This window comes from Furipterus horrens, unplaced genomic scaffold, assembly GCF_987537825.1.
Source record: "Furipterus horrens unplaced genomic scaffold, mFurHor1.1.pri manual_scaffold_2, whole genome shotgun sequence".
Classification (NCBI taxonomy): Eukaryota; Metazoa; Chordata; class Mammalia; order Chiroptera; family Furipteridae; genus Furipterus; species Furipterus horrens.
This window is the reverse complement of record NW_028327172.1, coordinates 169623944-169651227: the sequence shown is the minus strand read 5'-3', so window position 1 is coordinate 169651227 and position 27284 is coordinate 169623944. Positions and strand designations below refer to the sequence as shown.

At 39.0% G+C, this 27284-nt stretch overlaps 1 protein-coding gene and 1 long non-coding RNA gene across 2 annotated transcripts; one reads left to right on the top strand and one right to left on the bottom strand.

The window, feature by feature from the left end:
• Positions 1 to 3395: 3395 nt before the first annotated feature.
• On the bottom strand, positions 3396 to 10132 carry CXCL9 (C-X-C motif chemokine ligand 9). Its single transcript, XM_090268101.1, has 4 exons — positions 10026 to 10132; positions 8215 to 8341; positions 6684 to 6768; positions 3396 to 5313 (listed from the first exon to the last, which is right to left on the bottom strand). Exons 1-4 carry the CDS (start codon positions 10087 to 10089, stop codon positions 5218 to 5220), a joined length of 372 nt encoding a protein of 123 aa, XP_090124227.1. The 5' UTR covers positions 10090 to 10132; the 3' UTR covers positions 3396 to 5217.
• Positions 10133 to 15974: 5842 nt separating this feature from the next.
• LOC150019944 (uncharacterized) lies at positions 15975 to 23697 on the top strand. Its single transcript, XR_016509312.1, has 2 exons — positions 15975 to 16249; positions 22677 to 23697. It is a non-coding gene; the product is annotated as an uncharacterized LOC150019944 (long non-coding RNA).
• The last annotated feature ends 3587 nt before the right edge of the window (positions 23698 to 27284 follow it).

Below are 27284 nucleotides of genomic sequence, written 5' to 3'. Positions count from 1 at the left end.
ATGTTCTTAAACATATTCTACGCTCTTAAACCTACATAACTTTAACATATGTATATAGTACCACAAAATCCCACAATATAGCAAAAAATCCGTGATAAATAATTAAATAGAATATTTTTTTAAAACCCACGATACAGTGAGTCCGCGATAAGTGAACCACGATATAGAAAGGGACTACTGTACTGTTCTTAACACCCCCCTGTCCTTTTGTACCTACCAATTTGTGCTTCTTAATCTGGCACCTTTACCCCCATTCTCCTCCTTCCCCCTCCCAACTGATAACCCTCCAAATGAGCTCCATATCTATGATTCTGTACCTGTTCTAGTTGTTTGCTTAGTTTGTTATTTGGATTCAATTATTAATAGTTGTGAATTTATTGCCACCTTAATGATCATGGTTTTGATATTTTTCTTAAGTAAATCTCTTTAATATTTCATATAATAAGGGCTTGGTGATGATGAACTCCTTTAGTTTTATCTTGTATGGGAAGCACTTTGTCTGCCCTTCCATTCCAAATGATAGCTTTGCTGGATAGAATAATCTTAGATGTTGGTTTTTGCTTTTCATCACTTTGAATACTTCTTGCTAGCCCCTTCTTGCCTGCACAGTTTCTTTTGAGAAATCAGCTGATAGTCTTATGGGAACTCCCTTTGTAGATAACTCTCTTCTCTTCTCTTGCTGCTTTTAAGTTTCTCTCTTTATCTTTAACCTTTAGCATTTTAATTATGATGTGTCTTGGTGTGTTCTTCCTTGGGTCCAACTTATTTGGGACTCTTTGTGCTTCTTGGACTTGTATGTCTATTTCTTTCATGAAATTAGGGAAATTTTCTTTCGTTATTTGTTCAAATAAGTTTTCAATTTCTTGTTCTTCCTCTTCTCCTTCTGGCATCCCTATGATTTGGATGTTGACACTTTTGGAGATGTTCCAGAGTCTTCTTATTCTCTTCTAATCTTTTTTTTTAATTCTTGTTTCTTCATTCTGTTCTGGTTGAATGTTTATTATTTCCTTATGTTCCAAATTGTTAACTTGAACCCTGGCTTCCTTTCCTTCCCTTTTGGTTCCCTGTGAATTCTTCTTTATTTCACTTAGTGTAAACTTCATTTCTTCCTTTATGTTGTTGCCATACTCAGTGAGTTCTTTGGGCATCCCGGTCACCAGTGTTTTGAACTCTGCATCTGATAGGTTGGTTATCTCCATTCATTTAGTTCTTTTTATGTTCTTTCATTTGGGCCATATTTCTTTGTCTCCTCAATTTGGCAGCCTCCCTGTGTTTGCTTCTGTGTATTAAGTAGAGCTGCATTGACACGCTCTCTTAGTAGCATGACCTATTGTAGAAAAGCCACCTATAAGTTGTGTGGGAGGGGACAGGTTTTTCTGGCACTCTCCCTGTTTCTAGTCACTTAACTTACTCCTTATATGCGACTGGTGCCCTTCCAGCTGTTTCTCTGGTGCTGAATACCAGAGGGGGTGAGTTTGCATACATTCTAAGTCCATGCTGGCCCTTTAAGTGGAGTCTCCTGAAAATCTGGCAATTTCTCCCACCGCCCCAATCCCCACTTGTTTTTATAGCTAGAAGTTATGGGGATTTATCTTCCTGGAACCTGCACCACAGGCTGGGTCCGGGATCCCTCATTCCCAAGGTATCCCTCCTGATTTTTATCTCCCACATATGAATGTGGGACTGCATGTTCCACTGCTGTCTCCTCTGCATTCCACACTGCATCTCTGTGCCTCCACTTGTCTCTACATCTCTGCCTCTCTTAGCCATCTGGATGAATGTGGGTTCTTTAAATCCTTGGTTGTCAGACTTCCATACAGCTTGATTTTCTGATGGTTCTGGGTGTTATTAGTTTTGAGGTCTAGTTGTAATTCTTTCTGTGGTTGCATGGGAGGAGAAGCGTGTTTACCTATGCTTCCATCTTGACTGGAAGTCAAAAAAATTCTATATGAAAACATTAAACTTGAAGCAGTATAATGAAGTATTATATATAAAGAATGGGATTTCTTTATTTGCCTAGCAGATTTTTAAAGAAAGCAAATAGTTATATATAATTTGACATCTCTTCCTCTAGTCTTCTATCAATGCACCCAAGTTCATAACCTTATTCGCAGACCTCTATTTGATTGCTCATTTGTGATTTCTGTACTTTCTTAAAATGAAGGATCAAAAACCCTCATTTGAACTTTCAGCTAACTTGGTGTTAAAATGCCTCAGGTGTTCTCTTAAACTAGGAGATAATTAACCCCTTATCAGTACTGGAAGGTTGCTTGTTTATCTTAATTTTCAAAACGGAAATTGATAGTACCCTAAAGTACATGTGTTTGCAATCTCTTTATATTCCTTTCTAATAAGAAAGCAAATTTCCATTTTCCCAGGAGGGATAAAGAAATACCTCTCTCTTAATTAACTGACTGAGATAACACTGGCACTAAAATTCAAAAGTACAGTTTACAGATGAAATATTTTTACTGATTTATTTATCAATTACTCTACTATATGAACTTTGTTTAGATACAAACTGCTTTCTGGTATAGCAAAATAATATAAATTTTATATCAGAGAACAGTTCTTAATAATTAAAGTCACTTTATGACAGGGAAGTCACAGGAGGATGATTCCAGTGTGACCAGGAGCATTCTGAGATGGAGTCATGAAAAAGCAAGACTTGAAATATGTGTAGTTGAGAGTAGTATTGATGGTGGGAGAGGCTGTTGAGGAGAACAGATGAATAGAGGAGGGTGAGCAAAGCTGAGGAAACTGGTACACAGGGAGGTTAAATAGTATACGTGAACCAAGGCCACACAGCTAGTAAGTGGTGGGCTTTTGATCTTAACCCAGAAAACTCAGAATCCAGAATCTTCACTCTTTCTGCAGCATTTGGCTGTTGTTCAGGTTAAGGCCCTTGTGGGTAGTCCTGTTCACAATTAGCAGCTGCCACTTACCCAAACATCTGACTTCAGATGTACCAGGCCAACATTCTTTGTCCACTTGGAACCTTCTTAGAGAGTCCATACTGCATACCTCCAGCACAAATTACCTGCACTTATACTTAGATCTCCACCATAACTACTTAAGGTTTTATAATATTTGAACCTACATACTTTGAGAATATGAAAAAGAGGACATTTTTGTTGGAATAGAATTATCCTTCAGGATTAGAAAATAAATTTCATTTCACATAACTCTTATTAGGCATTGTTGTCACATTTTCCATAGACTTTTTTTCTGTCCCCAAAGAGCCCTTTAAAGGGCTTCTGTGTCCTTATCTTAATTACACCTTACTTAAGATGAAAGCAAATGAATAAAGACATGGGAGAATTACTGCTAAGCATGCAACAGTTGAGGTGTATGTTCAAGACAATAAAAAAAAAATCAAGACTTGTTTTCTGGTTAATGATTCATTTATTGATACCACTGTCTTAACAAAGAAATTATTTAAGAGTACAAGGTATACATGGTAATACTACTTTGAAATTAGTTATTTGCTTAGAGAGTATACATGTATGTACAAATGCTAAATGATTATCACGTGCATATATATATCATGACATGTGGTTTCTGGTTATTAGTTATACATTGTCCACTTTACCTGTGAGATGCATGGTAACTGGGTCATAGATTCTCAAATTAGGGAACATTTAGATTTTTCAGGAAAGTTACATGAAAGGATCTAGAGCTTCATGATTACCTAAGACACTGTTTGGGTAAGATCACCACCGTACATCACGGAAAATCATCTGCAGTGTAAGAATTAACAAAATTTGAGAAAGTTGGTATATGTTTAAATTTCAACCAAAGGCATTCTATTCCACACAATTCACTGCACCTCCTATTTAAGAGATTGTCTGAGCCCTGTAGAGGTGAAGTGGGCACCAGCCATGTCTCCACTAACAGGATTTGCTGCTCCCTCGAGGTGTTGCTATCTTAGTACTACCTCCTTTCTTCATGAGACCTGGTGAAATGATCGATACTCACAAACATTTAAACATTTCCTTCTTATCTACTGAAGAGGCCAAGTTAACATCCTGTCATAATAAGACAAGGATATTGCATCACCCCAGGCAGCTGCAGGGACAATGGCCTGAAGATAATGACTCAAAGAAGTTTCCAGGGGTTACTCAGTATTGAGTAGTCAATAGATAGCCAGCTCCTGCTCTGAGGAGATGGTCTGGTTGCCCTCCTACCTATAACAACTGCAATTAAGAAATTATTCAAAACCTAGTTCCACAGTATATAAGACATGGTTGTGGTTTCAGGGAAATAAAGTGTGGCTCCTATCCTTAGGGAGCTAACAGTCTGGTTGAAGAGAAAGAACAAACACACACAAAATAATTAGAAATAATTAAGTACTCACTGAGTGATGTGGAGCACAAGTAAAATAGGAGTTTTAAGATAATCCAAGTGTCCAGGAAATTTTAAGGGGCAGATTGTGAAGACGAGTGGGGAGAAGGCAGCATGCCTGTGGGGTGCTGGGAAAGAATGAGGAAAGAGTAGACCCAGGTCAGTAAGATTCTGGCCTGCATGGTAGAGGAGGCAGGCACTGAACTGTGGTACGACGGAGGAACTGACTTGACTGAGGCAAAGGGAAACAACAGAAATAAAGTGGTTAGCCTAGGCAGGCAAGATGGAGTCACATGGCCTCAAAAGTGTGATAGAAGTTTCTGAAAGCTAAGTGCTAATGTTCTCCAGTGGTGGTCCCCGGAAAAAAATGGGCATTTATCTCTCAGATACTTTGCATGTGAAGCCTGTAGGCTGATTGAATACAGATGCTGATGGCCATCACAGCTTGGTGAGGTCCAGCTCAATTCCCAGCTGCTTGGCTTATCAGCATGCTGACAGCTGGGCCTTGCTGACTCATGCCTCAGAATACTCTCTGGAGACTGCAGGCTGTGATCTTGAAAGCATAGGGCTGCTCTCCCGGGTACATGTTGTGTGTCCACATTCGGGTGTTACTAAGATCATGCTCTTAAGCGTGATGAAATTCAACTGGTTGTAGGTGGGAGACTAAAGATAAACTATAGCCTCTACCAATTCTTAACATTTGGACTTTAAAAGCCACTTCCTAGCTTTAATTACATTTTTATAATTGTAATTAAATTAAAATTTCTAGTCAGATCAAGTTTATGGATTAAGGTGCGATCCCCTGTTAAAATTATTTCAGTACAATTAAAAAGAACCTTTTTAACACAAAATACTTGTTCGTAAAGTGGTTGCTTATGTAGTCTTCTTTTGATGAGGATGTTTAACTTTTTTGACATTTCTCACTTTTTTGATGTTTTTCCCTTTCTTTTGCTTTTTCTTTTGGCTGACCTGCAAAGAGAGGGGGGAAAGAGGGGGCAATGTTTCTTTATTGGACCATTTTCCTTTCTTATGTTATATTTGAACTCTCCAGACTGTGGTCCTTCTTTATCCTCAAAACACGTTTAAAGTTGCTTTGCTCTCAAAGGGGCTCCTTTGATTTTCTCCACTTTACCCTCTTTGAGAAGGAAGCAACAGTCCTCTAACTGGTCTTTTGTCCATTCTCCCACTCCAACCTTGCTTATGACCTAACTGTCCCAAGTACAACCTTTTGAGGTTGGACTATTATAATCCACTTTTCTCTTACGGGGAGACTGAGACTTGCAGAGGGTGACCTGGCCAAAGTTGCATAGCTAGTATGTGGCAGAACCACTAGTCTGTCAGACTCCAGAAGCCACACTCCCGACTACATATTCTGTGGCCCTCTTCAAACATAACACCTTAGGGTGTCATACAGTATTCTTCCCACTTTGTCCTGGTCTACCTTTTAGCTTCAGTCCCTTAATTCCCTCCATACAAACTCCACATACATTACATGAGGCTCCCTGAAAATGGAAAGAAAGCTCTCTCATGATTTTACTCTTTCTTCCTGATATCCTTACCCTCCTGTTGAACTAATTATCCTTCGAGACCCAAATCAAATGTCACCTGATATGAAAACTATTCCTTAATGGTTTCTCCCTGTCCCTTTCTCCAGCAAAATTAATTACTCCTTCATCTATAATCTTCAAGATTCTTGTACATATTTTCATTTTATATTTCACATTGTACTTTAATTTTTTTATATTAACATATATTTTTATTTATTGAGAGAGAGAGAAACATTGATTTGTTGTTCCTCCTAGTTATGCATTCATTGTCGATTCTTGTATGTGCCCTGACTGGGGATCAAACCCAAAACCTTGGCATATTGGGATGACGCTTCAACCAACTGAACTACCTAGCCAGGGCCACATTGTACTTTAATTTATTGTTAGAATATTTGCTACAGTAGAAAGGTACTATATCTTATTACCTTTCTATCCTCGGTGTCTACTGTCCAATTCAATAAATATTTATTGTGTTGAATAAGAAAGATAAGCTTCCTACCCTAATGGAACCTACATTCTAGTGGTGTGATGGACAAATTATACTCTCTGCAAGAATATAACTATACCTCAAGTGAGGACATCATTCTAGGAACAAAATAGGAGCACAATAATATAACTTTTAAAAATGTACCTTTAAAAGAACTACATAGATTCTTTATTTCCCAAAGTTAACTTTTTAAGTTAATTTATTGTTGTTCTATCACAGTTGTCCCATCCCCCCCATTACTCTCCCCTACCCTGCCCAAGTTAATTTTTAAGAGAAATAAAATTTTGTTCCTTCTTTTCACCAACCTGTTTCTCCCACTTTTTAATCAGTTTTTTCACATTTGTTGAATCTGGGTTTAGACATATTTGATTCCCATTCTTCAGTATAGCACTGCCAAAAAATAGCAACAAGATACGTTTTTAAAAACTTTAAATAATTTAAGCACTTCATCTTATCCCCAGAATTCCATTCCCAAATTAGAGTGTACTTGCATGTTCACTATAAGCATCTGAAGCATCTGAGACTTCTAGTCTTCTTCCTGCCTTTTCATTTTTTTTTATTGTTGACGCTATTACAGATGTCCCCCATTTCCCCCACCTTTGCCTACCTCCACCCAGCCCCTGTCCCCACCTCTCCTGGCCTTCACCAAACTATTGTCTCTTCCCATGAGCTATGCATATATATTATTTGACTAATCTCTTCACTTGCCTTTTCATTTTCTAAATTAGTGAGGGAACATAGATGAATTTCTAGAAAAGCACATAACCATAAATTTTAAAAATCCAACAGGTATTTGCAAAGGGAGAACCATACCTAAAGATGATATTGTTTCTTTTGTTCTGGAAATAGCTATTTATGCTTAACTGAAGAAGCAAAATAAAAAAGTTATCAATATACCTACTTTTTTTTGCAAAAACAATAAAAATCAGCATGAATTTTGCCAAATTTTCTAATGAAACTACTTAAAACATAATAAAATGTTATCCTAAAACAAGATTAACAGACTCATTGAACTCTCCAGGAATAATTCAAAAATTTAAAAAATTTTTTCAGTACACTCTGAGAATAACAGTAACCATTATATAGATCATCCTTGATTTGGGCTTCAGAAGACTTAAAGTATGCACATAATTTAACTTAGAAATTCTAAGCTCTGGAAAGGTATTATTAACAGGAAATAATTTAAGACACAATAATGTCATAATGAGTTTAATTTCAATAGCAAAACATTGGAAGTAACCTACATTTGAGCATTGGCCACTCAGATATGACACATCCATATGCTGGAATATAATTTGGCCATCAAAAATGACATTATTAGAAAAAGATAATATTATTGCAGAAGATTTACTGACATGAAGAAATATTCATGAAATAGTCTTAATAAAAAAATTACAAAACAGTATGTAGTGTATGATTTTATTTGTGTATATATAGTATTTATAAATATATGTATATATATTTTGTGTTTATATATGTACACACAAAGCAAGTGCGAGAAAACTGGAAAAATTACATATCATGGGGTTAACAGTATTTGTCACTGAATGGTAGGATTATAAATAATATTTTATTATTTTGGGTTATATACATTAAACATTTTCTACACCAAACATGTATTACTTTTGTAATATGTAATCTTTTGTTTCTAATCTCTACCAGAAATTATTATTGGTTGTTTTTTTTTTAGAAAAGAAAGAAGTAGGCCAGATTATAGAGAAGCAACAATCTGAATTTTAAGTGTCTGCATGGGCAAGCATTCTGTGGGTACTTATCACAATAAATTTAATGTTTCTGCCTATATGATGTTTGCATGTTGCATGAGATTTTACTTACATGATTTCAGTTTTGTCACAAGAAGGGCCTGGGGAAAACAGTTTAAGGTCCTTTAAGTATTTTAAGTGGATCACCTCTTGGCTGGCATTGATGCAGAAACAGCGTCCCCTCCGCATCACTGGGCTTCCTAAGGGAAAGAGAATGGGGAGCACACACTGGTTTACGGCAATGTCTCAACTTAGGTGATCCATCAAAATGATGTGTTTGACTTAGTCATGGTTATTATTATCATTTACTGAGTGTCTAATAAACATTACTACAAACTTTTGAAGTAGATTTTACCTCCATTTTATAGACAAAGAAGCTAAAGTTCAGAGAAGTTAAGTAAAGAACAAAGTCATTCAGCTTTTAGAGGGCAGATGCAGAGTTTGAGTCCAAAGGTATTGCTCTTAACTACCATATTATACAACCTTAGGAAAAAGGATGCTCACAAAATTTAATAAATGCCTGTTGAAGGTCAGACACGCAGATACCTAATTCATGTGTGCTATGTGCACCACAGTTTCCTAAGCAATTCCCAAAGCCATATGACAGTAGAATGCAGTTAGTGTTGGTTTGGACAGAAAGTTCTATATATAATAACCAGTTATCATCACCATCATCATCCTTCCCACTGCCTTGCTTTTCAATAGTTCTTTAAACTTTTGGAAATTCTTTAAAATACACTATCTTCATTCCTTTTTTAAAAACTGATTTTAGAGAGAGAGAGGAAGGGAGAGAGGAAGAGAGAGACAGAGAGAGAAACATTGATTTGCTATTCCACTTACTTATTCATTCATTGGTTGATTCTTTTATGTCCCCTGACCAAGAATCAATCCCGCAACCTTGGAGTATTGGGACAATGTTATAACCAACTGAGCTACCCAGCCAGGGCTATCTTCATTTCTTATTTTTTTTTAATTTTTAAAAATATGTTTTATTGATTTGAGAGAGAGAGAGTAAGAGAGAGAGGGAGCAAGATTGATGTGAGAGAGAAACATTGATTGATTATCTCTTATATGAGCCCCAACCAACACCTTGACTGGCGCCCTGACAGGATTGAACCTGCAACCTAGGTATGTGCCCTGACCAGGAATCAAACCCCCAACCTTTTGGTGAATGAGATGACACTCCAACAAACTGAGCCATACTAGCAAGGGCTTCATTTCTTCATTCATTCATTCATTCATTCATTCATTTTATATATATAATATATGTGTATACATATACATATATATACTCAGTGCTTACTATATGCCATACACCATGAGACAGGTAGAAAAAGCATAACTATAAAATCTCCATTTTAGAGAGGGGAGGGGGAAAAGTGGGGAAAGAAGGAGAAGGGTCTATTCAAGGAACTAGTATAAATACCTATGGACATGGAAAACAGGGTGGAGAATGTGGGAGAATGGGGAGGGAACGGGACGAGGGAGAGAAATCGGTGAAAAAATAGGGCAACTGTAATAGAAAAATAATGAAAAAAGCTCCATGTTACAGCTGAGGAAATTTAAATCTAGAAAAGTTCACTAATTTGCTCAAGATAACAAAGGTAGGTAGTAAACAGATTAGGAAATTGTTTCTGATTATTGGATCTTTAATTGGTTAAGCACCGACACTTAACAACATGCCAGGAATTCACACACTAAGACTGAGAAGATTTTTTTAATTTGGAAAGTCTAAGATATGAACTTTGTATAATCAACTTAGTCACTGAGAAGCTTTTATGAGTAGCTCATATCACTTTCTGATGCATGTTAGGCAAATAAGAAGCTTTTATAACAGTTTAAATCTCTGACTTTACTAACCTAATGTAACTCAGAACCCCTTACCTTGAACTCCAATTAGAGTCAGGAAGATGATAGCCAAAAGGAAAGGAACACCACTTTTCTTCATAGTGGTAGAAGGAAGTTCTGAATCAGTCCTCTATTGGATTTCAAGTCTGAGAACTTCTTTAGAGAACATGCTCTTGGGAATTATATTTATTTAGGAAAGCCTTTTCCCTTCTAAACTGATTGGCTGGTATTATTAGCTGATCTAGCTAAAAAAATTGGGCTGGGGGAAACCCTACTCTCAGATCCAAGGGAATTTCTGCATGCTTTATTTCCATTTCACATAAATGGGTGGTTTATAGTAAGGGATGTGAAACCAATATCACTGGAAGCCCTTAGCATACTCACAGCTGCTCACCTCAGTGAAGAATAGGTTATATAATGACTATAATAATATCATACAATGAGAGTTGTAGATGTGGTTTCGGATGGGGAATATTAAAGTCCATATAAGTAATGCACTTTTCAAATTTCCCTACTATTTATATAATATATGGCTATATTTATCTTTTCTTAACCCACTATGATAAATTTAAAGGCACCTTAATTCCTTCTAGGACCATATCGTTTTTTATTGTTTTATTGCTCATTTTATTATTAATGCCATTGCTGCTAGTGCTACTTTATTATTACTTCTAAAGATTAGATTAGTTAGAATAATGAATTAGTTGGAAACAGATAAATGGGACTGCAGTCAAACTTAAAAACTTCTTTGCATCAAAGAAAACAATCAACAGAGTGAAAAACAACCTATGGAATGGGAGGAAATAATTTCAAAACATATATCTGATAAGGAGTTAATATCTAGAATATATAAGTAAATTCTACAACATAGCAACAAAATAAATAAATAAAAATGGGCAATAACTTGCATAGACATTTCTCTACAGAAGATATACAAATGGCCAATAAGCAAATGAAAAGATGCTCAACATCGTAATCATAAAATACAAATAAATTTAAATCAGATCCACAATGATACATCACCTCATAATCATTAGGATGCCACTATTATAAAATAGAAAATAATGACTTTCAGCCAAGATGGAGGCCTAGGTAGACATGCTGTGTCTCCCTCCACAACTAAGAAGGAATACATCTACCTCAAAACTAGAGATAACCAGAAGTTCCAGAAAATCAAGCTGCATGGAAGTCCAACAAACAAAGATATAAAGAAGAAATACTCATTTAGACAGGTAAAAGGGGAAGAGCCAGGGGGGGAAAGGAAGTAGTGTGGCAACAGTGGCAGTAGCGGTGGTGGTGGCGGCAGCAGCAGGCCAGTGGAAAGCACCGTCAGACATTTTGAAAAGTAGGGAGGAATACCTGGAGAGCAGTCCCAGCACCAGACCAGACCCTGCAGCTCACGGCTCCAGTACCAGGGAAAATAAAACCTTGTTGCTTCTCACTGTGAAAACCAGTGAGGGTTGAGGTAGAGGAAGAAACTGCCAGCCTCTCATCAGAGTCTGCTTGTTTAGAGGACCCTCATGGTTCTAGAACATCTACAGACCCACCCACTCTGGGAACGAAGGCCAGGGTAACAGCTAGAGGGGAATCAGTCCCATAGAGTAAGTGGGAGAAGTGCCTGGAAAAGGGGCGAGTGCTGAGCAAGTGGCATTGTTCCCTCTCAGACCCCTTCTCCACATACAGCACCACAAGTGGTGAAACAGGTTACCCTGTACTGATGATACCTACGGCTCCACCTCTTACAACGTAACAGGTGGGACAGCTCTACCTAAGACACAGAGGCAAAGAAACACAAGAACCTGTCAAGATGAGGAGGCAGAGAAGTATGGCCCAAAAGAGAGAATGGATGAAGGTTCCAGTGAGACAACTAAACAACAAGGAGATAGCTAACCTAACAGATGAGGAGATAGCCAACCTAACAGATGTAGAGTTCAAAACACTGGTGATAAAGATGCTCATAAACTTGACAGATATGCTTAAGTATGGAAAACGCAGAAGGGAATAAGTGAAGGCTAAGCTAAATGAAACAAAGGAAAATCCACACAGAACCAATGGTGAAGGGAAGGAATCTGGGGTTCAAGTCAATGATTTGGAACATAAGGAATAAGTAAACAGTCAACCAGTACAGAATGAAGAAACAAGAATTGAAACAAATGAGGAGAGGTTTAGGAACCTCTGGGACAACTTTAAACATGCCAATATCCAAATCATAGGGGTGATAGAAGAAGAGGAAAAGCAAGAAATTGAAAACTTATGTGAAAAAATAACGAAGAAAAACTTCCCAAATTTGGCGAAGCAGATAGACATACAAGTCCAGGAAGCACAAAGAATCCCAAAGAAGCTAGGCCCAAAGAGGACCACACCAAGACACATTATAATTAAAATGCCAAAGTTTCAATATAAGGAGAGAATTTTACAAACAGCAAAAGAAAAGAAGAGAGTTACCTACAAAGGGGTTCCTATAAGACTATCAGCTGACTTCTCAAAAGCAACTTTGCAGGCAAGAAGGGACTGGCAAGAAGTATTCAATGTGATGAAAAGCAAAGACCTACAACCAAGATTACTCTGTCCAGCAAAGCCATCATTTAGAATGGAAGGGCAGATGAAGTGCTTCCCAGACAATGTAAAACTAAAAGAGTTCATTATCACCAAGCCATTATTATATGAAATGTTAAAAGGACTCATTTAAGAAAAAGATCAAAACTCTGAACATTAAAATGACAACAAACTCCCAACTATCAACAACAGAATCTAAAAAATAAGAACAAAATCAAACTAAGCAAACCAGAATAGGAACAGAATCATAGGTATGGAGATCATTTGGAGGGTTATCAGCCGGCAGGGAGAAGGGGGAGAAATGGGGAAATGGTCCAGGGATTAAGAAGCATAATTGGTAGGTGCAAAATAGACAGAGGGAAGTTAAGAGTAAAATAGGAAAGTTTGAAACCAAAGAACTTATATGCGTGACCCATGGACATGAACTAAGGGGGGTGGGATTGCTGGAAGGAAGGGGGGGTACTGAGCAGAGGGGAGCAAAGGGGAAAGAAACTGGAACAACTGTAACAGCATAATCAATAAAATATACTTTAAAAAAGAAAATAACTGTTGGTGAAGATATGGAGAAGTTGGAACTCACCTGCACTATTAGTGGGAATGTAAAATAGCGCAACCATTGTGGAAAAGAATATGGAGGTTCCTCGGAACATCAAAAATAGAATGACCACACGATCCAGCAATTCCATTTCTGAGAATTGGTCCAAAATAATTCAAAGAAGGATCTCAGATATTTGCACACCCATGTTCATGGTAGCATTATTCACAACAGCCTTATTTGCAAAGGTGAAGTGACCAAAATATCCATTGAAAGATGAACAGATGAAGAAAATGTGGTATACACATGCAATGGAATTTTATGCAGCCTTTAAACAGTAGGAAATCTTGTTCTGTGCTACAATATAAATGAACCTCGAGGGGATTATGCTAAGTGAAATAAGCCAGTCACAAAAGGACAAATATTCATCTGAAATATCTAAAATTAAATCTTAGAAACAAAATAGGAAGGTGGTCGCCTAAGGCTGAGGAAACAGTGAGGCAAAATTAAGTCTTCAGTGGGTATAGAGTTTTAGTGCTGCAAAATGAAGAAGTTCTACAGATCTGTTGTACAACAGTGTGAATATACTTAAGACTACTGAGCTGCGAAGGGCTGCCTGGCTTTGCCTGGCTCGCTGAGGGGTGAGGGGCGCACTGCGCATACCCAGCCAGCCGACGTCCAGAACCTACAGCTGGGGAAGCTACAGCTTGCGCCCCTCGCACCGCTCTGTTGTCCCAGCTTCCCAGAGAAGCGCACTGTAGGACAGGTAGAGATTGTACAGCTGGTCACCTGCGGGTACCCTAGCCTCCCGATCTGAGGGGCTTTGCCCTTCAAGGAACGCTGGGAGCGGGCCCATTGGGCAGTTGCCACACCAGCTTTGGGTGGAGGCCGAAGAGCCTGGTCCCTGGGGCGGAGGTGCCAGGGGAGGCCTAGGGGGTCCTTCAGCCACGGGCTGTGGCCCATCGGACAAAGGCCTTTGGACAAGAGAAAAGAGGTGTTGGGGTCAGGAGTAAGCAGGCGGGGCTGGTCTTCTGTGGTGACAAGCCGCCTGGGAGGGCGCCTCTGAATATCCCGCTGCGCGGGGAGCTGTGCGCGGGGAAGTCCCTCGCGGCAGGTTGGCCTGTGGGAATGAATCCCAGGCCGGGGCCCCCGCGGCGGCCTGTTTTGTCCTGTGTTCACCAGGCCTCCTTTGGAAGGCGTCCTGGAAACTGAGAGAAAACACGTTTTGAACTGGGCAGGAGGACAGAAAATTCCACGGAAGTGGCATTTATGGCTAGATAGGGCTTTTAAGAGAAACGGAAATCCGGTGAGGTGGTTCTGCAGGCGTTTCTCACAGTCCTGGGAAAGGAGCCAGTGCTTATCAGCGCTGCTGAAACCGTGTCCTTGCCAGCTTGCCCTTGGTGCAACCTTAACCGCTGGGCCTGGCCCAACTCCAGCCCCCGCCCGCAGCACCAGAGCTGCTAGCGCCTCCGACGCTGCGCGGAGCCGGGCTCTGTTTCTCCTCTTGCTCTCAGCCTCCTGGTTTGGAGCCAGTGTGTCTACTTAGTTCTGTACACAGTGGGAATCACGGTCACACTGAAAGGAAGAGTCTTCCTCTTCACTTGTGAAAGGAGAAGCTGCTCTCCCAGCGAAATCCCCAAGGCTGCTAGGAGTTGCACAAGGCGGACTTCCCCTTCTCTCTCAGTGGCTGTTGCTAATACTAAAGGAGGCTGCTTTGAAAGGGGTTATTTCTCCGAAGTCTCAGAAGCCCCCATTTAGCGCTCTGATTTTTCTTTCTTCCTCTTTTCTCCCCCTTCAGGAAGTCATTCCTTTCTTCCCACATATTACAGTGTGGTAAACAAATCATGGTTGTGGGGGTTCTTGTCCTGTGTGCATCTCAGATAACAAAGAGAAGGGAACAAGTTCTTCCTTCACCATCTTAATATCTGGCCTGGCTGGTTTATGCTTTTTATCTGAAGTTTAAGGATTGGATTAAATCTGTGAATAAACTATCCTGAAAGGGAATGTCAGGACATCATTTAGAGGCCAGCGTGGCTATATGCTCTGTGACTTTAGGCAAGTCAGCTTATGGTTTGATGACATATAACCATAGCCATTAAGAAGTTGCTGCCTACCTTGAAGAAAATTATTCTGAAAAGGGAGAAAACACTTTTGTTTAAAAGATCCAGATTTATTTAAAGTGATTTACACTAAAATCACTTATTTAACTAACTTTACAAGGAAAAAAAATCCATGTTCTTGAAACCCTTTGTTTACTTTTTATCATTTTATCTCATTAATTAAGCTTTTATTATTGTGATTTCAGACTCTAAGGACACATAATCTCTGCCCCCACAGTTAGTGGGGGAAAGCTGCATGTACATTAGCAATAGTAAAAGAAGTGGTGTGATAAAGGATGGTGCACAGTTACTGGAGGTGCAGAGGAGGGCACAAAACTCTGGCTGATGAGCTCAAACACAGGTGTTTGACTAGGTCTGGAAGGAAGACTTGGCTGGATTTGCTACTAGAAGAAGGTTGTGGTGGAGTATGGGAAGCTGGGGTGCTTCGTGGTGGCAAATGTAGCTCAACCCCAGAGTGGAAAACCACTGGGAGCGTGTTGGCATGCAGCACCCACTCCACACACTGGTTTCCCGCAGGGAACCAGGCCTGCGTTTATATAATAGTTGAAAAGCTTGCTTTCTGCTAAAGGACCCCCTCATCCTGGGCTGAGAACAATGGATTTTCCGCATGTAACTTTGAACCAGTCTCTTAGAGCCTATTCTGGGCCAATTTCTAAGAACAAGATGTGGCTAGACAAGTTATCTTCATCATCCATGCATGTGTAACATTCTTTTCTCTAACATGTAAAAGTAATAATCATATAAGGCAATGATTGGCACAATGATTCACAACTTTCTTGGATGTAATCCACCTAAAGAATCAATAAAAGCCTGTTAAGGCAGGGGCAAACTGCGCTTTCTTCTCTAGAAAGTGGCCAGTTCTGTCCCCTCTTCTCCACAGGATTCTTGCAGTCGCTGTGCATTTATTCCCTCATCCACAACACTGTGGACTCTGCTGGTCAGAGGTCCTTGACGTCTGGAGCCGGAGGACAGGAACAATCAGAGGTTACGAAACTGCGTTGTAGACCACGCGTCAACCACAGGTCGGAGTGCATGCAATCAGCCCCAAGGTAAGGGCCTACGACACGGAGCACTTGCCGGTAAGGTCAGTAAGGTCGTAGGGCACTTGAAGATAAGAGTGGGGGGGATCATTTCCCAGACCGCCTCTGTGGCCCTTTCAATTTCTCTTTCCTCTATTTGCCCATGTAAAGAAAGCACATAGTGAATGAGTGTTTTGGTCTTGACTGGACTCCGAAGGTCGCTTTCAGGATGCAATTAGTGTCAGTCATAGGGTTTATATGAAAGCACTTGGTACTTGCCAAGCTCCGAAGATAAAAGACACTTGCTCCCCTCGGCTCGAGAAATCGGGTGCTCCCATGTGAGTCAGAGCCTTGCGAGGGTGTCTGGGATCAACTTCCAAGACTGGTAGCGGCCTTATAGGGACCCCCAAAACGATATAAGATAACTTTTGGCTCGGCTGGTAATGCGCGATATAAAGATTGGTCATCTGGCGCATTCGAGCCCCCCCTCGCACTTTTAGACACTTGGGGGAGAAACCGAGACTCATAAGCAGGGTCAGGGTACCCGGAATCTCCGGCAGCCCTCCCTGACTGTTTCACATCAACAGTACATCCTTGACCCACTACATTAAAATCCCTCAGTAGCTAGTTAGTTAGGGCTCAGTTCAAGCAGAAGAAATCAAAGAGACTTAAATTGAAAGCAAAATAAAATAAACTCGTCGTTTAAAATGGGCTCAGGTTTATCAAAGGAACAAGAAGTTTACCTACGCCTGTTACAGCAGCTTCTGCGTGCAGCAGGATGTAATGTAAGACTGCAGCATCTCATTCAGCTTTTACAGACTATTAAAGAATATTACCCTGTTTTTCCTAATAAAGGGACCTTGGATATTAAGATTTGGAAGAAGGCAGGAGATAAGCTAAAATCTCTACAGGATAGTAGTGTTTCTATTAAAGTTCATCTGGTTAATTTACTACATATTGCCGTAGCTCAGAACACTGCGGTCTCAGAAAAACAAGGGAAAGTAAGGAAAATAACTCAGGTTTAAAAGACACCGCAGCTGTGATAGAGGTAGAAGAGGGGGAGGGAAAAGGGGACATATGGAAATTTGCAATCTCTGTCAAGCGATCAGCCATGCTGGCCCCTTCCCCCTGGGATCCTGGAAAGCCACAATAGCTCTTGCCACCTCCAACGCTAACACAGGTCCGCCTACTCCTGCCTGACACAAACCTTGACAATTGCTTAAAAACTAAAGTTTTATCTAATAAAATAATTATATATTGTGATATATTACTCAAATACTCAACTAATGTTCAAAAATTCATGTCTTTCAATGCTAAGAACTGAATTTTTGTCAGTCTATATTAATAGTACATACCTTTTAATACCACCTTAAATAAAGTCAAATATCATTTCATAATATATATTCCTTGGTTGACAAAATTTCCAAGATTTAAAATTTACAGGACTTCCTTATAGCCTTGAGGCATTTCAAAAGGCCCCTGAAATATCTCAAGGATTTATTATTTTCTTCTTACTCAAAAGAAGAAAACTCTAGACCAATCAAACTTAATACATTTTAAAATACATGGAAAGCTTTGTCAAATAAGAAAATTTTACAAAAATCTCCAAAAGTCTACAAAGTTCTAATTACTTATAATCCTAATAATTATTTTAGAATATTATATTGCAAAATTACATATATTACAAAACATCTAATCACAGTCTTTAAAATAATAACTGAATTCTAAACCTAAAAGCAATTGGCTACTACCTTCACTCATTTATAGCAATCTATAGCCCAGGCAGGCTTACAAGTAACTCCTAAGAAAGCACAACAATCAGAGTCTTGGCGACCCCAAGTGCTCCAAATCAATTCTCCGAAGTCTTTAACTCTCAGTAATCTCCAACAATTGTTAGGCATTGTAAAGCTAAGGCTTGGCCTTGGTACAACTACCCACCGACTTACTCATCTTTTTAACATCCTTAAGAAAGAACCAGATTTAAATTTGTCTCATACTTTACCTCCTCAGGCTCCAAAACAACAATAACAACAACAAAAACCCCTAAATATTATAAACCAGCATATTAAAACTAGGCAAATAGAAAGAATTAATCCTTCTTACCCTATCAGACTTTTCTGCTTTCCTATGTTATGCTCCCCTACAGGACTTCTTAGACAGCTGCAACCGCAGCTCACTATGATTAAATAGTTATTTCTTTCCCATCAACCTCAAAAAAACTATAACTACTTATGTCTCCACCCTTTACCAGCTAATAATCAAAGGACAAGATAAAGTTCAGCAATTATTTGGCTATTATCCAGGGGTATTCACTTACCCCTAACTCAAGTTTATTTACAACAGCTTATTAGCCAGTCCCTAGCTTTTCAAGGCGCAATAGCTAATTATGTTAAAAAGCTTAAAATCAATCTTTCTTCAGATAAACTTCTACAAAATATTCCTCAATTAAATCTACATACTAAAAGCAAAATTAGTCCTACCCCAATATCTAAAGCAAAAAGTACGTTTATAAATAAATCAGAAAAAAGCTGGGAAAAAAATAAGAAAATAAAAGTAAACATATAAGTTTTTAAAACACTGTAAATTTTATAACTAAAAACTACAGTCCCAAAAACAAACCGTGCCAAACTTGCTTTCTCCCCTGTCTTCTCTAGCCTCTGTAAAACTATCAAAATCATTAAATAATAAAAACAGCCCACTTTTAAACACACTAAAGGAATGCAGTAATTACCAAAAATAAAAAAGTTTCTCTTTTTCTAGCAGAAACAGGAGAACATTCTACACACCCAACTTCCTCCCAGGAAATAGCCGCCACTGTTTAACCCATTAATTCTCCCCTGATATCTTAGTCCTAGGTTTATAACATCATCAAAAATGAAGTATTATTCCAGCAAAGGCCCTGTAACTGGGTATCTCCATAGTCTTACAGATTCAAAGTCCAGTTTATGAGTTATTATGTAAAGTAACCATTTTGCACAAGATTGTTCATTGCAGGCTTATCTATCCACCTAAGAAGCCTCTACACCTGCTCCAACCAGGGAACCAAATCTTACTGGAGGCCTGGAAGATCCAAGGCCCTGAATAGCCGCTGGCTAAACAACAGACTAGTTCCTGTGATATCCTATTGCAAACCTGTATTAATCAGGAAACCCTGGCCCAACTCTCAGCCACGGAATCGGCCATACTGTAGCTGGGAGAAGGACAGAATGCTCTGGTCACTAGACAACAACTCACGTGTAACCCCAGAGTCTTGAGACTATGTATCACCCCAACGGGTCTTATAGGACAACTATCACCCCATTTAGCTATGATAGAGTGGCTTTTTCTATTCCATCAGCCACAACACACTATTACTACCTATATAACTGCATTATGCCATCTTATTATAAAGGGACGTGAACGAACACAGCAGTTACTTGGATATGATCTTGCTTTTATTCACATCCCTTTAACTCAAATTTACTTGTAGCAATTAATAGCTCAGTCTCTAGAATTTCAGTGTGCTATAGCTGATTTTGTAGGAGAATTAGAAATTAACTTACCCTCTAACAAATTGCTTCAAAACATTCCCTTCCTACAAATCAGGCTAGCAGAAAAAATCAGCCCAATCCCAATAACTAGAGCAAAAACTATACTTCTTGATGGGTCCAGAAAAACAGGACGCGCTGCCATTACCTGGAAGGAAGGCAAAGATTGGGAAAACTTTGTCTCCTCAGGACATCCCTCTACTCAAAGGGCTGAGCTTTTTGCTACAATCATGGCCTTATGGCAAAGGCCCCAAGAAGCTTTAAATCTTGTTTGTAATTCAGGATACACTGTCTATACCATCTTACACTTAGATCAGGCATTAATTAAAACTTCTCTTGACTCTAATTTACTTAACCTATTCTTAACCTTATAGTCCCTCTTTGACAAAAAAGAACATCCTCTTTTTGTCACTCACATCAGGTCTCATTTGGGTCTACCTGGCCCCTTAACAAAAGGCAACAATAGGGCAGATGCCTTAGTGTTCTCACTGCCTTTCAGCAGGCAACAGCTTCCCATCAGTTTTTTCATCAAAAGAGCCAAGCACTTTGAAAGCAGTTTAATATTCCTTGCTCTCAAGCTGAGCAAATTATTAAAGAATGTCCTGACTGTCAGGCTCTTACCAAAGCGCCTCCATCTACGGGAGTTAACCATTGAGGACTAGGTTCTCAAATAATCTGGCAAACAAATGTCACTCATTATTCTCCTTTTAGAAAATTTAAATATATCCACGTCTCTATTGATACTTATTCTAGTACTTTACATACATCTGCTCTACCAGGAGAATCTGCTAAAAATATTCAAGCCCATTGACTTGAGGCCTTCAGTCATTTAGGACAGCCTCAGCAAATTAAAACTAATAATGGCCCAGGATACCTCACCCATTCCACTCAAGCCTTTCTTCAGCGTTGGAATATCCAACATAAAACAGGAATACCTTATAATCCCACTGATCAAGCAATTATAGAACAAGCTCATCATACTTTTAAAAACCTTCTTAAAAAACAAAAACAGGAGATCCAGTTCTCCCCCCAAATTTTAACTATACTAGCCATGTTTACCTACAATTTTCTAAATTATAACTCACTTTATACCCCAATTAAAAAACATTTTCAAATAAAAGAATCAAAACAGTCTTACCCTCAGGTTTTGTATCGGGATCCACTAGGAGATAGCTCTTGGCAGGGCCCCGTAGACCTCTTAACATAGGGAAGAGGGTATGCCTGTGTTTCCATCCCTACAGGTCCTGTTTGGCTTCCAACGAAGAGAGTAAAACCTTACCATGAGTGCAGTAAGAGCCAAGTATCGCTACCTAGAGGAGGAAACCAACCAGCTGACCGACCAGATGACCCAAATGACGCTAAACAATCAGAGGAACAGAAACTTACCGTGCCGGTGCCGCACACGGTTCTGGGCCCGCCAGCGGAGGGAAAGGGAGCCTGCCCCAGTGACTGAGGCTGCAGCCCCAATACTTCCTAATAGAAATAATCTCGCAGAGGCTGCAGCCCCAAGGCCTCTGGCTAAGAGCCGCCCTATCCCAGCATCAGGTAATATTTTCATTAAAAATGCCCCCACCACTTGGGGGGATATCAGGGCTCTTAACAATCAAGCTGAAAGAATTATTATTCAAACTAAAGTAGTAGATTCCCCTGAGAACAGATTTCTCGCTTATCTAGCGATCCTGTCAGCCAATTCGGCTAGAGCCATACTCTTGATTGCCATCATACTCTGCTTAGGAGGGCAAGGCCTAGCCACTGAGGTTAATTCCCCTTATATCCATTTAGGTCACATCATTGATCCACCAATATTTAAGTTACATACCTGGTGGGATATTAAGCCTCCTTTTTCCACTAATGATACTCAGTGGACCGGAGGAATATGGATACCCCCTAGTGGCTGTTTAGATGAAAACAAGCACTGGATTTCAGTGCAGAGTAATACTGTTTGTTACTGAATATTTACCAGGTTGCATTTCTGTTCTTACAGACGCGTTGTGCCTTCTTTTAAAAGAACAACTCCACGCTGCAAACAAGTAGCAGTATAAGCATTTCTATCAGCTTTCTACGGTAGCCACAGTTGGTTTACGGACCTACGGGGGAGTTTTTCGTACTCTCGCCCCTCCCCGGTTCCTCCTTGTACTCTAAATACTGCCCATAATAATTCAGTTTTTTGGTCTCTCTGCCGAGGACCAAACGCCACTATTGTTTTTCTCTCAGAAGGTCTTTATATAGCAGAAAACTGGGGAGCTAATTGGAAAATATTAGCTGAAGTTGATTTCAGGGTAATTACAGCACAGTCTCAACGACTGTATACTAATACGAGGTGGGAAGGACCTGGCACAGGGGCACCTATTATCAGAATTGTTTCTCCTAATCATGTTAGCCCCTGGCATTATAATACCTGGAATATGGGCTTGCCATTTATTACCAGAAAGCATCTATATATAAAGATTGCTTGCAACCCTGCAGGCTACCAAGGATGTTTCTATCAAGGCGAACCTCTGCAACAAGATTGGGTCACGGTTTATACTTCCCATCCCTATCTGTTTCTAGCAACAGGGGCAGCCCAGGTTTATTATAATAATTCAGCCAAAATTTATTCTCTAGATGTCCCCAAAGGTTCTATATATGCTAGTTGTCTTACTCATCTTAATATTACTCAGTTAAATCTTACCACAGTCTATGTGGTTAAAAGACAAACCCAAGTATGGGTGCCAGTTAATGTAACCAGGGAATGGGAGGATCCCAATGGCTTAGTAGCACTTAACAATGCATTGGCCTCCCTATGAGTCTGGCGATTTCTTGGTACTCTAGCTATTTTATTGTCTCTGACATAATTGTAGCAGCTACTGCTGCCACGACAACTGCTTCATTCATTGAATCCATTCAAACTGCTCATGCTTTTGATCTTCTCTTGACCAATACCACTTTAGAAATGCTCCAGCAGGCCCAGATTGATCAGAAGATCCTGACCCGCCTTTCTGCGGTAGAATCAGCACTCCACTTGATTGGCAACCACCAGGACGCGCTAGTCAACCACCGCAGCAGCTAACCTGTAATCCTGAATTCTCCAAGCTGTGTGTTACCCCACTCCAGTGGAATTCCAGCCAGCACTCCTGGAGTGATATCCAACATCACCTGATAGGGGCTTTTTCCAGCAATTTAAAAGGACAAATTGATAAACTGCAAGTAGAACTGCACCAGCACTTACAGGACATTCAACGCTTAACTAAGCAAGAGGTTTTTCAAACCCTCCGTGATAATCTCAGCTGGCTAAATCCCAAAAATTGGTTTAATGGGTTTAACCTAAGAATTTGGTTCCTCAGAGCTGCTGGTTGTTTATTGGTTTTGACAACACTCTGCATGCTTCACTGCATTTCCAAATTATTTTCCCAGAGTCATAAGAGGGACCGGCAAGTAGCAAGCTTTGCAGGTCTCACTAGTAAGACCAATTTAACTAAAAACAAGGGGGGAGGTATGGGAAGCTGGGATGCTTGGTGGTTGCAAATTTAGCTCAGCCCCAGAGTGGAAAACCACTGGGAGCGCGGTGGCACACAGGACCCACTCCACACACCGGTTTTCCCGCAGGGAACCAGGCCTGTGTTTATATATTAGTTAAAAAGCTTGCTTTCTGCTAAAGGACCCCCTCATCCTGGGCTGAGAACAATAGATGTTCAGCGTGTAACCTAGAACCAGTCTCTTAGAGCCTATTCTGGGCCAATTTCTAAGAACAGGATGTGGCTAGACAAGTTATCCTTATCATCCATGCATGTGTAACATTCTTTTCTCTAATATGTAAAAGTAATAATCATATAAGGCAATGATTGACACAATGATTCACAATTTTCTTGGATGTAATCCACCTAAAGAATCAATAAAAGCCTGTTAAGGCAGGGGCAAACTGCGCTTTCTTCTCTAGAAAGTGGCCAGTTCTGTCCCCTCTTCTCCACAGGATTCTTGCAGTCGCTGTGCATTTATACCCTCATCCACAACGACGTGGACTCTGCTGGTCAGTGGAGACATTCTAATGAGGAGGTGTGAGAAATTACGCCAAGTTTTGGAAACTGCAAGATCTTTGGCAAAGGTGAAGGGTAGAGTGGTGATGGGAGAGTGGTGAGAAATGAGCCTGGAAATGGAGCAGGAACCAGAGAGAGGATGGTTGTAAATCTCTATGTCATGAGGAGACATTGAAGGGTTTTAATCAAGAGGTTGATGTGAAAAGATCCACAAACACATATATCTATATCTGACCCCTGGCACTAAATATTATCTTTTAATGAATTGTATTTTATGTAAGGATTTCTTTGTAACTACATCGTTTATATATTTTAAATATGATTCTTTATATTTTTAGTTTGTTTATTCTCTGTGTGCTATGTGTTGAGTTTTTTTAATAATTTCAGTAATATAGCAAATACCCTTATTATCTTTTTCAAAGATTTTACTTTCTTGGGATATTTTCCTCTTTTGGGAGTATAAAGACAAACATTAAAAACATTTTTATAACTTTTGTAATAGTTTAACAGATTACTCACTAGAAAGATTAGACTAATTTTGTAATGCCCCCATTATGTAGATATACCAGTTTCCTAATTCTCTTGTCATTTGTATTTTACTTTTGTTTATTTAGTGTGTGAAACATGGCATCTGAGATCAGTGTTTATTTCAATTTCTTATTGTCATTTTTATTTCTGTTGGCTTGATGTCTGCCTCTTCTACCTTGTCAAGATCACTTGTCAAGTGGAGTCAGAGTATTGACCTTATAAATGTATGTCAATTCTTTACATATTTTGACTAGAAATCTTTAATCTACTTTCAATTTAAGTGTCTGCTATTTCTATTTTGTTGCCTTAATTTCTCACATAATTTTAAATGGAAGTGTAACACATGTTATAGACTGAATTGTGCCCCTCTCCCCATTTGTATGTTGAAGTTGTAACTGCTTATATTTTCAGAATGTGACTGTATTTAGAAACAGGGTCTTTAAAGAAGTGTTTAAGTTAAAATGAAGTCATTGGGATGGGCCCTAATCTATTATGATGGGTGCCCTTATGAGAAAGGATGAGGACACAGCCATGTACAGAGAAGGCCATGTGAAGACACAGGGAAAAGATGGCCACCAGTAGGCAAGAAGAGATGTCTCAGAAGAAATTGAAACTGCCAACTTCTTTATCTTGAACATCTAATCTCCCAAATTATGAGATAATGATTTCTGTTGCTTAAGCCACCCAATCTGTGGTATTTTGTTATGACAGCCCTTACTAATTAATACAATCTATATACAAAAAAAATATTTGTATATAGAACAGTACACCAGTATGGCTCAGTGAATTTTCACCATATCTGTGGCATAATATTATAGTATTTTTCCCTTTTCCCTAAAGGTAACTCATGTCATAGATAAGTTTTACCTACTTTTGAACTATATAAATGTCATTATACAGTATGTCCAGTTTAGTGTCTCATTCCTTTCACTAAATATAATATTTGTAAGATTCATCCATGTCATGCATAGAAAAGTGATTTATTTTAATTGCTCTATAGTATTCCACCATATCACTGTACCAGATGGTATATATCCAATTGATGGACACTTTGATTGTTTCTCAGTTTGGGCTAAAATGAATATTGCTATTATGAATATTCTTGTGCATGTCATATTTTACACACACATACACACATACATACATCTGCGTATTACTAGGAGTGGAGTTACTGGTTCATAATGTGTATACTCAGCTTAAGAAGGTATGCTTTTTATGCTTCCACCAGGAGTGAAAAAGAGTTTTATTAGCCCTACATCGTTATTTATATTTAATATCATCAGGCAATGTATTGCCTTCTTTTTATCTTAATATTTAGATTTTAATTGCTTAGAAATTTTTCACATTTATATAATAATGACTTCAATTTATTTCTATATATAATACTTACTTCTGTTTATTTCTATATGATGTAGATAATTCCATAGTTGATTGTTTTAAACTATGACCGATTGCCTGATATGGTATAACATGTGTATTTAAGTCATTTGAACTCCCAATTAGTATCTAACTGTCCCAACCAAAGTTTGTTAAATAGTAATTTTTCTCCAGTTACCATAAGATAGTGGCTGGAGCTGTAGTCATCTGGATGCCTAAAATGGCATCATAGGCCTCCTCATCTAGCTTCTTTCTCCAGCATTACAGCCCAGGTTATTAAATGGCCCCTGAGCAGTGCTCCATGTGGCCTTTCTCTTTAGCCTAACCGCTGCCTCCACTGCTGCTTCTGCCCCTCCTCCTCCTCTTCCTTCTCTTCACTTCCTTCCCCATTCATCATTCCTTCTCCTTTTCTTTTTCACCCCCCTCTCCTTCTTTACTGCGTAGTTATCTTTACCAGTGTCCTCTATTTCTTCCTACAGCTTCTAGTGTCTTTCATTTTAGCTTGTCTAGTTTTTACTGTCTAGAGTTCTTTCATTTTAGTCTGAAGGATTCCCTTTAACATTTCTTGTAGGGCAGTTCTAATGGTAATGCACTCCCTTAGCTTCTGTTTATCTGGAAATATCTTAATTTCTCCTTTATTCTTGAAGGATAGTTTTGCCAGGTAGTAAAATTTTGTTTGAGATATTTTTTTTCCTTTTAGCATCATAAATATGTCATTCTACTGCCTTCTTGTCTCCATGGCTTCTGATGAGAAAGGCTGTTAATCTTATTGACTGTCCTTTGTATGTGATGAGACACTTATCTTGATGCTTCCAAGATTCTCATTTTGTCTCTAAGTTGACATTTTGACTATTACGTATCTCAATGTAGCTCTTTTTGAGTTTATCCTGCTTGGAGTTTATTGAACTTCTTGGATGTGTAGATTCATGTATACCATCAGATTTTTGAAGTTTGGGGCCATTGTTATTATTATTATTATTATTATTATTATTATTTTAATCCCCATATGAGGATATGTTTATTGATTTTTTTTAGAGTTGGTGAGCAGGAGGAGAGAGAGAGAAAGAGAGAAACATCAATGTGAGAGAAAAACATCAATTGTTTGCCTCCCATATGTGCCCCGACTGGGGATTGAAACTGCAGCCTAGGTATGTGCCCTGACTGGGAATGAAACCTACAACCTTTTTGGTGTACAGGACATGCTCCAACCAGCTAAGCCACCCAGCCAAGGCTGGGGCCTTTATTTTTGTGAATATTTTTTCTACCCCTTTTGCTCCTTCTCTTTCTGGGGCTCATATTATGATTATTATTAATTGGGGCTATCTCATAAGTCCCTTAGGCTCTGCTTACTTTTCTTTATTCTGTATTTATTTCAGCTTCTCAGACTCAATAATTTCAGTTGTCTTATCTTCAATTTTGGTGATTCTTTCTTCTATTGGCCCAAACTGCTAGTAAACTCCTCTAGTGAATTTTTCATTTCAGTTTTTTACTTTTCAGCTCCAAAATTTCTGTTTGGCTCCTTTTAATAATTTTTCTTTATTGATATTTTTATTTTGTTTACACATTATTTTCCTGTTACCTTTTTAAAAAATTGAATTTGTTACGGTTACATTGATTAAT

What these genes read in the sequence shown, in the direction of transcription:
- CXCL9 (XM_090268101.1), bottom strand. Translation starts at nt 10,089, where the DNA reads ATGAAGAAAAGTGGTGTTCCTTTCCTTTTGGCTATCATCTTCCTGACT. An exon ending in GACTCTAATTGGAGTTCAAG is followed by an intron (nt 8,342 to 10,025) that starts GTAAGGGGTTCT and finishes TCTTTCCCTTAG; the next exon opens with GAAGCCCAGTGATGCGGAGG. An exon ending in TGTGACAAAACTGAAATCAT is followed by an intron (nt 6,769 to 8,214) that starts GTAAGTAAAATC and finishes ATTTTTTGGCAG; the next exon opens with TGCTATACTGAAGAATGGGA.